At 45.1% G+C, this 14,002-nt stretch overlaps 1 protein-coding gene across 4 annotated transcripts in view; it reads left to right on the top strand.

The window, feature by feature from the left end:
* Positions 1–14,002, top strand: part of trim9 (tripartite motif containing 9) — a 108,876-nt gene that overhangs the window by 62,129 nt on the left and 32,745 nt on the right. For 2 of the 4 annotated variants that reach the window (XM_029730899.1, XM_029730900.1), the window contains exons 3-4: positions 9–65; positions 1,879–2,001. In XM_029730899.1, coding sequence (XP_029586759.1) covers positions 9–65; positions 1,879–2,001 — 180 coding nt within the window. The remainder of the gene's footprint in view (positions 1–8; positions 66–1,878; positions 2,002–14,002) is intronic. The other 2 variants (XM_029730902.1, XM_029730901.1) reach the window with 1 other exon arrangement.

Below are 14,002 nucleotides of genomic sequence, written 5' to 3' on the forward strand. Positions count from 1 at the left end.
TCACACAGCCCACTGATGGTCCAGGGAGACCCTTAATCGTGACATCAGGGTGGGGAACACTGAAGGTGAGGAGGAGGAGAGGAGGGGTTGGGTTGGGTGGCCATAGTTGAGGTTAATACTATATAATAATACACACCGTAGAACACCGTAGAACACCGTAGAACATGTATTCAACTGCTGGTGGTACCTCACCTTCATGGAACCAGTAGATCTCAAAATGTGTTTCACTACACTTGTTTCTTCCATCTGTTCAACAGAAGTTCTTGTTAACTTTAAGTGTAATTAGAAATAGTCTCCAGATAGTCTCTAAAAACTACAAATAGTCTCCATATAGTCTCTAAGAACTACAAATAGTCTCCATATAGTCTCTAAAAACTACAAATAGTCTTCATATAGTCTCTAAAAACTACAAATAGTCTCCATATAGTCTCTAAAAACTACAAATAGTCTTCATATAGTCTCTAAAAACTACAAATAGTCTCCATATAGTCTCTAAAAACTACAAATAGTCTTCATATAGTCTCTAAAAACTACAAATAGTCTTCATATAGTCTCTAAAAACTACAAATAGTCTTCATATAGTCTCTAAAAACTACAAATAGTCTTCATATAGTCTCTAAAAACTACAAATAGTCTTCATATAGTCTCTAAAAACTGCAAATAGTCTTCAGATAGTCTCTTAAAACTACAAATAGTCTTCATATAGTCTCTAAAAACTACAAATAGTCTTCATATAGTCTCTAAAAACTACAAATAGTCTTCATGTAGTCTCTAAAAACTACAAATAGTCTTCAGATAGTCTCTAAAAACTACAAATAGTCTTCAGATAGTCTCTAAAAACTACAAATAGTCTTCATATAGTCTTTTAAAACTACAAATAGTCTCCATATAGTCTCCAAAAACTACAAATAGTCTTCATATAGTCTTTAAAAACTACAAATAATCTCCATATAGTCTCTAAAAACTACAAATAGTCTCCATATAGTCTCTAAAAACTACAAATAGTCTTCTGATAGTCTCTTAAAACTACAAATAGTCTTCATATAGTCTCTTAAAACTACAAATAGTCTTCATATAGTCTTTAAAAAATACAAATAGTCTTCATATAGTCTTCATATAGTCTCTAAAAACTACAAATAGTCTTCATATAGACTCTAAAAACAACAAATAGTCTCTAAAAACTACAAAGTCTCCATATAGTCTTTAAAAACTACAAATAGTCTTTATATAGTCTCTAAAAACTACAAATAGTCTCCATATAGTCTTTAAAAACTACAAATAGTCTCCATATAGTCTCTAAAAACTACAAATAGTCTTCATATAGTCTCCAAAACCTACAAATAGTCAAAATAGTCTACAAAGACTACCAATAGTCTCCCCATGACTGTTCCTTTCCCAGTAGTCTGCCATCTTTCCCCCACTCCTATTTAAATGTCGTCAGCATGGCAGTCTGCCTCTGGTCTGGCATATGGCAGTCACAATGATGTAGACACAATGTACCGTGATCTCTACCATGTTGTCAGTGCTTCGTTTCTATTGATGTTTTTCAATGATCAGTCACCGTATGTATCAAGCGTCTTAGAGTAGGTGTACTGCTCTAGGATCAGCTACCCTCTTGTCCATGTAATCTTATTCATTGTGACTAAAAAGGTAGAACTGATCCTAAGTCAGCACTCTTACTAGGAGACGTGTGATACATACCGCTTCACATTTTCTGTCTGTCTGGTGAGTTTGCCTGTTTTTTTAAACATAGGAATGGTGCATATTAGTCCTCATGCCTGTTTTTATGCTTTCATCAAAGTCTATCCACACTGCCTTGTGTCCCAGCTGTCTGTCTGTCTGTCTTTCTTTATATCTGTCTGTCTATCTGTCCTGCAGGAGAACGGCGTGGAGTTCGAAGCCTGCCTGGTGGCGCAGTGTGACGCCCTCATCGACGCCCTGAACCGACGCAAGGCCCAGCTGCTGACCCGCGTCAACAAGGAGCATGAGCACAAGCTGAAGGTGAGACGCCATTTTGGATCAAGCCCAGGGGACTTCCTGCCTGCGGGGTAGCAATAATAAATGAATGAATGAATAGTAAATTTGGCAGTTATGCATAAGATGAAGGTGATCTTGGCTAAGTCCCAATTCTCCACACTTTTCCAAAAGTGTGCACTTGTACACTCCCCGTCATAGATTTAAAAGTATATTATTGTTGTAAGCATTGGCTCCGTGCAAGAATGTGTACAACTGTAGAGACTCAGGCTGCAGCCCTGAGCTGCTATGCGGGACCATCTTGGCTCACTTGACGTAGTGACTTCTGCTCCTTGGGAAGGTCATAGGTTACTCACGAACTTCGTCCAGCGTTATGTGGTTTTCCTTCTTCTTTCAGGACACGGGCAAACCTGCCTACCGCGGAAAGTTCAGTCATGAATATCAAACAGACAGAATTATGCATTCATGTATTTATTCTTTATTTATTCTTTATTTGCACATCATACATAATGAACATGCACTCTATCTCTCTCAATTCAATTCAAGGGGCTTTATTGGCATGGGAAACATATGTTAACATTGCCAAAGCAAGTGAAGTAGATAATAAACAAAAGTGAAACAAACAATAAAAATGAACAGTAAACATTACACTCACAGAAGTTTCTAAAGAATAACGAGATTTCAAATGTCCCTCTCTCTCTCTCTCTCTTTCTCTGTCTCTCTCTGTCTCTCTCTCCCGCTCTCTTTCTGCTCTCTCTCATGCTCTCTCTTGCTCTCTCTTGCTCTCTCTCCCGCCCTCTCTCTCTTGCCCTCTCTCTCGACCTCTCTCCCGCTCTCTCTGCTCTCGCTCTCTTTCTCTCTGCTCTCTCTCTCTGCCCTCTCTCTGCTCTCTCTCTTGCTCTCTCTTGCTCTCTCTTGCTCTCTCTCCCTCCCTCTCTCCCTCTCTCTCTCTCACACACACACCGAGCCTGTTCCTCTCCTCTGGTCCTTGAGGCAGTATCGTTCGGTGACACCAGAGGCAACCATCTCCACGACAACCAGGACATAGCGACGTGCAAAGCTTGTTATTTTTTTAAGCAGTGTGTGGAGGCGTGAAGCCCTCAATAACATAATGGCTACTTCTCAAATGGAACCCCCATTATGACTTCATTACTCTCTCTTTCTCTCTCTCTCTCTCTCGGTCTCTCTCTCTTTCTCTCTCTCTCTTCCTCTCTCTCTCTTCCTTTCTCTTCCTCTCTCTGTCTCTGTCTCTCTTTCTCTCTCTCTCTTCCTCACCCTTTCTGTCATTCTTTCTCTCTCACACACATTCTCTCTCTGCTCTCTTTCTTTCTCTCTCACTCTTTCTCTCTCACTCTCTCTCCTTTTCACTCTCTCTTTCTCTTGTCATTCCATCAGGATAGATGGGGGTTTGTTAAAGACTGTCATTAAAGATGGAGACAGGCAGAGAGAGAATAGGCCGTTTATACTGGCACCGGGGGTCCCCTCTCCTCCTCTCCTCCTCCCTCCTCCTCCACTCTTCTCCTCTCCTCCCGTCCTCCTCTTCTCCTCCTGCCCTGTGGCAATCAACACTAGGCTGCTAGCCGTTCCCTCTCTCCTCTCACCCAGTGTTACAGAGGGAATGGGCTCAGTGTCCTTTCATTGGTCCTTTCAGCCGGATGTCTGATGGATAGAAATGATCATAGTCATCTGGGAAAGGCTGAGTCACAAACGACACCCTATTCCCTAGTGTATAGTGCCCTATATAGTATAGTGTAGGGCCCTATATAGGGAATAGGGTGGAATTTGGGATGCCGCCACAGAGTAGCTGGACGGCGGGACGCAGCCAGAGAGTAGCTGGACGGCGGGACGCAGCCAGAGAGTAGCTGGACGGCGGGACGCAGCCAGAGAGTAGCTGGACGGCGGGACGCAGCCAGAGAGTAGCTGGACGGCGGGACGCAGCCAGAGAGTAGCTGGACGGCGGGACACAGCCAGGGAGTAGCTGGACTGCGGGACGCAGCCAGGGAGTAGCTGGACGGCGGGACGCAGCCAGGGAGTAGCTGGACGGCGGGACGCAGCCAGGGAGTAGCTGGACGGCGGGACGCAGCCAGGGAGTAGCTGGACGGCGGGACGCAGCCAGGGAGTAGCTGGACGGCGGGACGCAGCCAAGGAGTAGCTGGACGGCGGGACGATGCCAGAGAGTAGCTGGACGGCGGGACGCAGCCAGAGAGTAGCTGGACGGGATTACAGAAAACCCACAGAACTGGAAATGGAAGTTCATTTCCCAATGTTATACACCTTCTGAGTGTTTATCAATACGGTGAAAGGAAAAGCAATGTCATGATGAGTAGACTGTCTTTATTGGTAAACAGACTGCACTGCCCACTGGGTACTGCAGCAGTGACATAGCAATTACAACAGAGAGAGAGAGAGGGAAAACAGAAAGCTGTTAAGTAGGGGGGTGGGGGGGAGTGAGTAGTGGGGTGGGGGGAAGAGGGAGGGGTGAGTAGTGGGGTGGGGGGGAAGAGGGAGGGGTGAGTAGTGGGGTGGGGGGAAGAGGGAGGGGTGAGTAGTGGGGTGGGGGGAAGAAGGAGGGGTGAGTAGGGGGGTGGGGGGGAAGAGGGAGGGGTGTGTAGTGGGGTGGGAGGGGTGTGTAGTGGGGTGGGGGGGAAGAGGGAGGGGTGAGTAGTGGGGAGGGGGGGTGAGTAGGGGGGGTGGGGGGAAGAGGGAGGGGTGAGTAGTAGGGTGGGAGGGGTGAGTAGTGTGGTGGGGGGGAGGAAGAGAGATGAGAGGGGGAGGAGGATGGTTAGAGTTTGTCTGTTAAACAGAGAGCCGGTTGTCAGCAGTGAGAAGAGAAGCACCTCTTGGAGCAGTACCAGACCTCTGCAGGGGAGTGGACAGATCCAGACTCTGACACCACACACACACAGTGCGTTTGGGTGTTCGTGTGCGTGTGGTGATTACATAGCAGTATACCCATAGAGATCCTATTCAATTACTATGTCATAATCCCTCAAAATTCCAGAATGAGGTGAAAATGGCAGCCATCTTGGTCAGGGAGAAATCCAAAAATGGCAGCCATCTTGGTCAGGGAGAAATCCAAACCAGTCTAATTGGAATGAATGACAGTAGATGGATCATCCTGATTTTACTTAAACTGGAGAAATCTAAGGGATGTGATACATCAGAAATTGAGTAATACAATTATTGTCAACCTAAAATAGTGTCATATAATTATAAATACAGTTTATGATAATACAGGTTTAAGACACATTTTCTGTATAAATAGCCTCATTTGAAATTATATTTTTTACAAAAGTAGAGACTCAGAGCTAGAAAATGGTATATCATACACTGCAGTTGAGGAACAATGAGAATGTAATTCTGGTTTGAAAGTTGATAAACTTGTAACTTCACTTTTGAGAAAATGGCCCATGAATGTTTTTGGTACCTACTGGAGAGCTCTTCTTTGTCTACACCCAATCAGCATCGTTCACACCCTCTTAAGCCTTAGCCCCACCCATCTCTTTAAGGATTCACAGTGTAGTAAACAACCAAAGATTTCAAGACTAAAAGTGGTGAAAGTAGTAGCAAAAAGTAGTAGTAAAAATCAACTTTATCTAGTCCTTGGACTACATCCTAATCTGACTTTGGTGCAGGTCATGTTGTTCTTCACATTACTGTCTCTGGTAAACACATACTGTATCAAATACAATCTAAGTTTATTTGACACATGCACAGGATACAGAAGGTGTAAAACGGTACAGTGAAATGGTACCTTGCATAGTGGAGTCTTTTGTTTAGACATGTAGCTAGCTAGCTAAACAATTACCCATTATCCCAACTCTAATCCCGCATTCAAATCAGCTGGGAACGCAATCTTTGAAAAATCTATTTGAACGGTCATCCAACCTTACATTAATCTCCTAGCTTGAAAAAGTGGTAGAATTGGCTAAATAAGTTACCCTACAATGAGTCTTGACGGCTATTTCTCAAAAATCTCCGACAACATGCCCAACAGAACTACTAAGAAGTCGACCAAAACCGCCATCCCTGTAGATGTGCAGGAGGAGCTAGCTAACGTTAGCGAAGCTAACAACATTGTGGATCCAGGCACAATGGACCTGGTGATTCAAAGGATGACGGATAACATTACTAAAGTGATCGATGTTAAGATAAGAACGGTCCTGGAAGCAATAGCAGGCCATTCAGCTGAACTACAGAGGGTTGTCAAACGTGTTGATGAGGCGGAAGGAAGAATTGCTACTGTGGAAACTTCAACTACATCTATGGACACTAAGATAAATGCACTTGAGAAACAGGTGCGCGAAATGGCGGAGCACATTGACGACTTGGATAATCGAGGACGCAGATGCAATATCTGTGTTGTGGGACTCCCGGAAAATTCTGAAGGGACACGTTCAGTAACATTTTTTGAGGAATGGATCCCTGACTACCTACAAATGGACACTAAGGCTGGTCGTGTGAAGCTAGACAGAGCCCATCGCTCTCAAGCACCGATACCCAGTCCCAATCAGCGCCCACGACCAGTGGTTATAAAGTTCCACAACTTTACCGACAAGCAGTGTGTCATGGACGCGGCTAGAAACATCGGTTCTGACGGTAGTCAACGTAAAGGTCCAAAGGTCTCATTCTTCAATGATTATTCCACAGCGGTTGTACGAAGGCGCAAAGCGTTTGATGAGGTGAAGGCTCGACTCAAGAGAATGAAGATGGACTACGCACTGCTGTTCCCGGCCACATTGAAGATTATGGTCAACGGATCGCCTAAAAAAAACTCTACACACCTGAAGAGGCTGCTGCGTTTATTGACTCTCTTGGGTAAATAACTTTAAGCTGCACCTCTGCAGCATTGGATAACGTTTTATTTTATTTGAATCTGATCATGAAACAGTGGTGTAAGTTCTCACGTGCTCCTGTTCAGTAATATTCGTATCGGTATTATTTTTCTTGCAAAAGTAACTGCCGCCGTAGCTCAGACTGAGATATGTGTGAACCTATATTGGTGCCCAGGCTTGGTTTTAGGTGGAAGAGACTCAATCTTCTTCTATTGATTTTAATTTCCACATATATAAAGGATGAGGCTATTGAGTGGCAATGCGGACTTAAGAGTCTACATTGGAAGGTTGAAATTCCCTGCATGTTAGCTAGTGGGAAAACCCCCTTTTGGATCTTTACATGTTTAATTTTTGGGTTTAGTATAGTTCGAGTTCAGGGTTCATATCGTTTGTTTATGCTCAGTGAGACAGAAGAGAGTTCAACACATGGAAAAAGGTACCACCCCATTTTTACAGTAGGATTCAGTCTGGATATTGAATGGTCAAAGCGCAATGGCAGGTAACAGACTACGTGTATGTACATGGAACATTAGAGGGAGCCATAACCCCATTAAAAGGAAGAAGGTACTGCCTTTTTTTGAAAAAAGAAAATATTGATATTGCCCTGTTGCAAGAAACTCATTTGGATGATAAGGAGCATCTGAAATTACAAAAAGGGGGGTTTGGTAAAGTGTTTTTCTCATCATTTACATCCAGAAGTAGAGGTGTAGCAATTCTTGTGAAAAAGAACCTACCACTTATAAGGTCTTGAAGTGTGTGAAAGATAAATTGGGTCGCTTTGTTATAATAATGGTACTTTACAAGGGCAGAACTTTTCCATAATGAATATTTACTTCCCCCCTGCCCACCCCCCTGACTTCCTCACTAAGGTATTTCTAGACTTTTCAGAATTAAACTCAGACACTGCAGTGGTTGGAGGAGATTTTAATTGTTTGTTGAACCCCCTTATTGATAAGTTTCCCAGTGGTATAGCCTCACTTTCTCCTCAAGCTAAGTCACTTACAGCTATTTGTGATGATCTGGGGTATGCTGATGTTTGGAGAGCTTTTCATCCCTCCAACAGAGAGTTCACTTTTTTCTCTGCACCTCATGGATGTCAGACTAGAATAGATTACTTTTTTATGCCCAGGACGTCGCTGCAGTCTGTTTTATCCGCTAGGATAGGAAGCATAGTCATATCTGATCATGCGGAGGTGATCCTGGACATAAAACTCAACGGGGCATTCAATCAGTCAAGACATTGGAGGTTGAATACAACCATTCTTAAAGACCATACATTCACATCATATTTTATTACAGAGTTTAAAGCATTTTTCTCTATTAACTCTCAATCAACAGATAACCCTTCACTTCTTTGGGAAACCTGTAAGGCGTACGCCAGGGGTCTGATTATGTCATACGCAGCCACTAAGAGGCGGAAAAAGCCTGAAAAGCAAAAAACACTAGAGGGTGAATTAGGAACTAAAGAGAAGGACTACATTAAAACTCCCACTCCTGCCCTATTAAAGGAAATATCAGTCCTTAGATCAACGTTGGACTCTCTCCTAACACAGGACGCTGAAAAGAAAAGGAGATTTGTCAAGCAAAAGCTATATGAACATGGCGATAAGCCAGGAAAGTACTTGGCGTACCTAGCTAAAAAGAGAGCTGACTCACAGTCAATTGCGGCTATTACTGATTCTGATGGCAATCATTTATATGAAAATAAATTGATAAATGACTCATTTAAGAAATTTTATGCAAATCTTTATGCCTCAGAACTGCCAAATGACGCACCCAAGTTAAAGGAGAACTTCTTTTCTAAGATTGAGCTCCCTACTATCTCCGAAGAACAGAGGTATCTCCTTAATGCCCCTATTACTGAGGAAGAGATAATGTTCGCAATTAAGAATCTGCAAAATGGTAAGGCCCCAGGACCAGACGGGTTTTGTAGTGAGTTCTATAAAGAGTTCCATGGCCTGATCCTTGAGCCATTGCGTGATATGTTTAACCACTCATTTTCAAATGACCAGCTCCCCCAAACGCTGCGAGAAGCCAACATATCACTTATTCTCAAAAAGGGAAAATGTCCGGAGTCTTGTTCCTCGTACAGACCAATTTCCCTTCTGAATGTGGATAGAAAATTGCTTTCTAAAATTCTAGCCACAAGATTAGAGGAATCACTGCCACTAATTGTGAAAGGAGACCAAACTGGCTTCATTAAGGGCCGTAGGTAATGTAACAATGTCAGACGGCTTCTTAATGTAATTCAAGTCTACCAACGAAGTGCTATGGATGGTCTTGTGCTCTCCCTAGATGCTGAGAAAGCATTTGATCGTGTGGAGTGGTCTTACCTATTCTTTGCTCTAAATAAATTTGGTCTGGGGGACAACTTTATAAAATGGGTGAAAGTTTTATATGATGATCCTCAGGCTGCTGTCCTTACTAATGGACTAAGGTCAAATTGCTTCTCTATACACAGAGGTACCAGACAGGGCTGTCCTTTGTCCCCTGTCCTATTTGCCCTCGTTATGGAACCACTGGCCGAGGCCATCAGGGTAACGCCTGCTATACAGGGGCTGCTCATTGGTGATGTTCACCATAAAATAAGCTTGTATGCTGATGATGTCCTGATATTCATTTCTAATCCCGAGACTTCAATCACATCTCTTATTAATATTATTGAATTATTCAGTGAATTCTCAGGCTACAAGATTAACCTAACTAAATCAGAGGCTATGCCACTTGGTAACCTTCACTCTGTACCTAATACTTCTCCCCCCTTCCCTTTTAAATGGTCTCCCTCAGGTTTTACGTATCTGGGTATATGGTTGGGTAGAATATCCCTCTTGAAAATGAACATTTTACCTAGGCTACTTTACCCAATCCAAATGATCCCAGTATTACTCTCCATTAAGGTAATAAAGGATGTAAATGGATGGCTAAGTTCCTTTATATGGAGTAAACGCAAGCCAAGACTTAAGATGGCAATATTGCAGCTGCCAAGTTCTATGGGTGGCTTGGATCTGCCCAATATCAGGTTATATCAGTGGTGTGCCCACCTATGTTATATTTCAGACTGGATCACAAATGATGACTCCTCTGTTTGGTTAGACATTGAGACTTCTCTTTCAAAATACCCTTTACAGGATCTTTTATTTTTGTCACGGTTGTCGTCGGTGAACTCGGGACAGTCTGGGCAGTCTGGCAACTCGGGACAGTCTGGGCAGTCTGGCAACTCGGGACAGTCTGGGCAGTCTGGCAACTCGGGACAGTCTGGGCAGTCTGGCAACTCGGGACAGTCTGGGCAGTCTGGCCACTCGGGACAGTCTGGGCAGTCTGGCCACTCGGGACAGTCTGGGCAGTCTGGCCACTCGGGACAGTCTGGGCAGTCTGGCCACTCGGGACAGTCTGGCCACTCCGGCAGTTCAGGGCAGTCTGGCCACTCCGGCAGTTCAGGGCAGTCTGGCCACTCGGGACTGTCTGGGCAGTCTGGCCACTCGGGACAGTCTGGCCACTCCGGCAGTTCAGGGCAGTCTGGCCACTCCGGCAGTTCAGGGCAGTCTGGCCACTCCGGCAGTTCAGGGCAGTCTGGCCACTCCGGCAGTTCAGGGCAGTCTGGCCACCCCGGCAGTTCAGCGCAGTCTGGCCACTCCGGCAGTTCAGCGCAGTCTGGCCACTCCGGCAGTTCAGCGCAGTCTGGCCACTCCGGCAGTTCAGCGCAGTCTGGCCACTCCGGCAGTTCAGCGCAGTCTGGCCACTCCGGCAGTTCAGGGCAGTCTGGCCACTCCGGCAGTTCAGGGCAGTCTGGCCACTCCGGCAGTTCAGGGCAGTCTGGCCACTCCGGCAGTTCAGCGCAGTCTGGCCACTCCGGCAGTTCAGCGCAGTCTGGCCACTCCGGCAGTTCAGCGCAGTCTGGCCACTCCGGCGACTGTTGACTGGCGGGCAGCTCCTACGACTGTTGACTGGCGGGCAGCTCCGACGACTGTTGACTGGCGGGCAGCTCCGACGACTGTTGACTGGCGGGCAGCTCCGACGACTGTTGACTGGCGGGCAGCTCCGACGACTGTTGACTGGCGGGCAGCTCCGTCGACTGTTGACTGGCGGGCAGCTCCGTCGACTGTTGACTGGCGGGCAGCTCCGTCGACTGTTGACTGGCGGGCAGCTCCGTCGACTGTTGACTGGCGAGGCTGGGTTTACGCACTTGCAGGCTAGTGCGGGGAGCGGGAACAGGACGAGTCGGACTGGGTTGACGCACTTCCGGGTCCGCACGAGAGACAGGAGCTGGAAACCCAGGGCTATGGAGGCGCACAGCCGGTCTAGATCTTACCTCCTGCACAACCCGCCTTGGCTGGATGGAACTAGTAGCCCTGTACGAGCGGGGTGCTCGTACAGGGCAGACTGGGCTGTGCAGGGGCCTGATGGTAGCCGTGCGTAGAGCGGGAGTTGGGTAGCCTGGTCCTCGGAGGCGTACCGGCGACCAGATGCGCTGCGCAGGCATCCCTCTACCAGGCTGGATGCCCGCTCTAGCACGGCACCTGCGAGGGGCTGGAATAACTCGCACCGGACTGTGCGTGCGTATGGGTGAGATAGTGCGCTTCTCAGCGAAACATAGCGTTCTCCACCCCATACGCTCCTCCATATAACCACGGGTAGCTGGCTTCCGGCTCTTCCTTCGCCTAGCCAAACTACCCGTGTGCCCCCCCCAAAAAAAATTCTTGGGGGTGCCTCTCGTGCTTCTCCCTCAGCGCGTCCATGGCCTCGTACCTCCGCCTCTCTGCCTTGGCTGCCAAGGTCCGGCCCCGTCCAGAATTTCCTCCCAAGTCCACTTCTCCCGCCAGTCCAACTCGAAATCCGTCTGCTCCTTCCTCTGCTGCTTGGTCCATAGTTGGTGGGTGATTCTGTCACGGTTGTCGTCGGTGAAAGAGGACCAAAACGCAGCAGGTATGTGTATGCTCATCTTGAGAATTTATTCACTTCAAAAAATGAACGTACAAAATAACAAAACAAAAAGAACGAACGAACAACTACAAACAGTCTGGCTAGCATAGGCTCAACACAGAACAATCACCCACAAATACCAAACACAAACACACCCTACTATATGGGACTCTCAATCAAAGGCAGATAGACAACACCTGCCTTCAACTGAGAGTCCCAACCCCAATTAACCAAACATAGACATACACTCACTAGACTCCACATAGAAATACCTAAACATAAACCAACACCCGGAATTACTAAATCAAACACCCTTTTAACAAAACACACCACCCTGAACCACATAAAACAAATACCCTCTGCCACGCCCTGACCAAACTACAAAACAATTAACCTTATACTGGCCAGGACGTGACAATTTTTCAGAAGTTTCAAGTCTGTAAAATATCACTGTAACAACCCCATTACACTTAACACACTCAAAGTATGGAGGTCAGTTCAACGTTTCCTGGGAAGGTCCAAACTAACCTCTGCTCTTACCCCAATTCTTAACAACCCAGATTTTGGCCCAGGATTGCTGGATGCTGGCTTTAACTTCTGGCTTAATAAGGGCATACGCAGACTAAATGACTTATTTGCGAATAAGATTTTATTGTCATTTGAGCAGATGGTCGAGAAATATCAACTCCCAAAGCAGGACTTTTTCCGTTTCCTACAAGTAAGACATTATATTCTGAAGAGCACCACCTTAATTGGCAACCCTGATATGTCTGTCATTGAAAGAATGCTTTTTTTCCCACAAAGGAAAATGTCTGTAAGTCTGTTTTATGATGCTTTAAGGTCCTTTTCTGCTGTCGAAACACACAGAGGGTGAAACAAGTGTGGGAGAAAGAACTGTCTGTTACCATTGACGAAGAGATGTGGGAGGACATTTGGAAATATGCAAAAACAATATCTATATGTAATCGTACTAGAGCAATTCAATTAAGAATAATACACAGATTGCATATATCCCCAAATCGCAGACATGCTTTTAGCCCCTCTTCCTCTTCCTCCTCTCCTCAGTGTCTTAAATGTAAAACTGATACAGGCACCTTAACACATTGTTTATGGTCCAAAATACAAAGATACTGGTCTGGTGTTCTGCAAGAAATTGAAAAGATCCTAGGGGTCGATCTAGAATTGGACCCAGTTTCTCTACTGTTAGGTCTCCCTAGTAGGCATGTAACTTCTGTGGGTAAGAGGAGGCTTTACAACATCCTCACCATCGCAGCGAGGAAAAACATACTTTTACAGTGGATTAGTGATAAGGTTCCCTCTATTAAAGATTGGCATAAGATACTATTTGAATGGGTGCCGCTAGAATATCTGACATGTACATTGCATTCTAAGACAGATCAGTACTATAAAGTATGGGAACCTTACCTAAATTACCTAGAACCTGAAGTGTCAGCTATTATGCTGCAAGGATTCTCTTAGAATGGTGGTGATCTATGTATTTCACAATTACACTGTACGGTCCATGTGGGGAACCCAACTTCTTGGTTTAAACTGAGCTTTTTTTCTTCTTTTTTTCTGTTTCTGTTTGTTTAAAATGTATGTATTGAGAGACGCAATGATGGGGATGGGGTGAGAGAAGCGCTGAGCGGGGAGAGGAAAATGGTGTGTGTGTGTGTGTGTACGTGCGTGCATACATACGGATATGTGTAAGTGAGTGCTGTTTTTTTTGCCTTGTCTTTGTTGTTGTATCTCTTAATATGGGTGAAAATTGTGAAACTCCAATAAAAATACTGTTACAAACAGTAAGCTTTAATTTGCAATGAAAACGACTTTCTGACAAAATTTGTGTTTTATACAACAGCCTTCTTTCTGTGTTCTCTTTTCGGACTCTTTCTGCATTTGGCAATCATCTCTCTGCTTCCACTGGGCATTCCACTGATTTCAAAACTCAGTCAACTTCTTCCGAGACAACGACACCATTTCTTCCCCACCATTGTCATCAGAAGATTCTACAATGTCTGGTTAAAAAAAAAATTCTACATAAATCAGGGATTTCCTCATTGTCTGATTCATTTTCATAGTCAGAGAGAGTAAGCACGGCACGGTCATCCTCCAGAAAGTAGTCCATCACAACGTTTTACCACTGAACTGTCAGGACGTGGATGAGCATCATGTGGCTGGAGTGTTTGTGAGAGAGAAAATATAGTGTTTTGGAGGTTGATTTGATTTACCGAGCTCCAAACTGCCTCTGGAAGCAACATCAGCACAAGAAC

The sequence above is a fragment of the Salmo trutta genome, chromosome 33, assembly GCF_901001165.1.
Source record: "Salmo trutta chromosome 33, fSalTru1.1, whole genome shotgun sequence".
NCBI lineage: Eukaryota > Metazoa > Chordata > Actinopteri > Salmoniformes > Salmonidae > Salmo > Salmo trutta.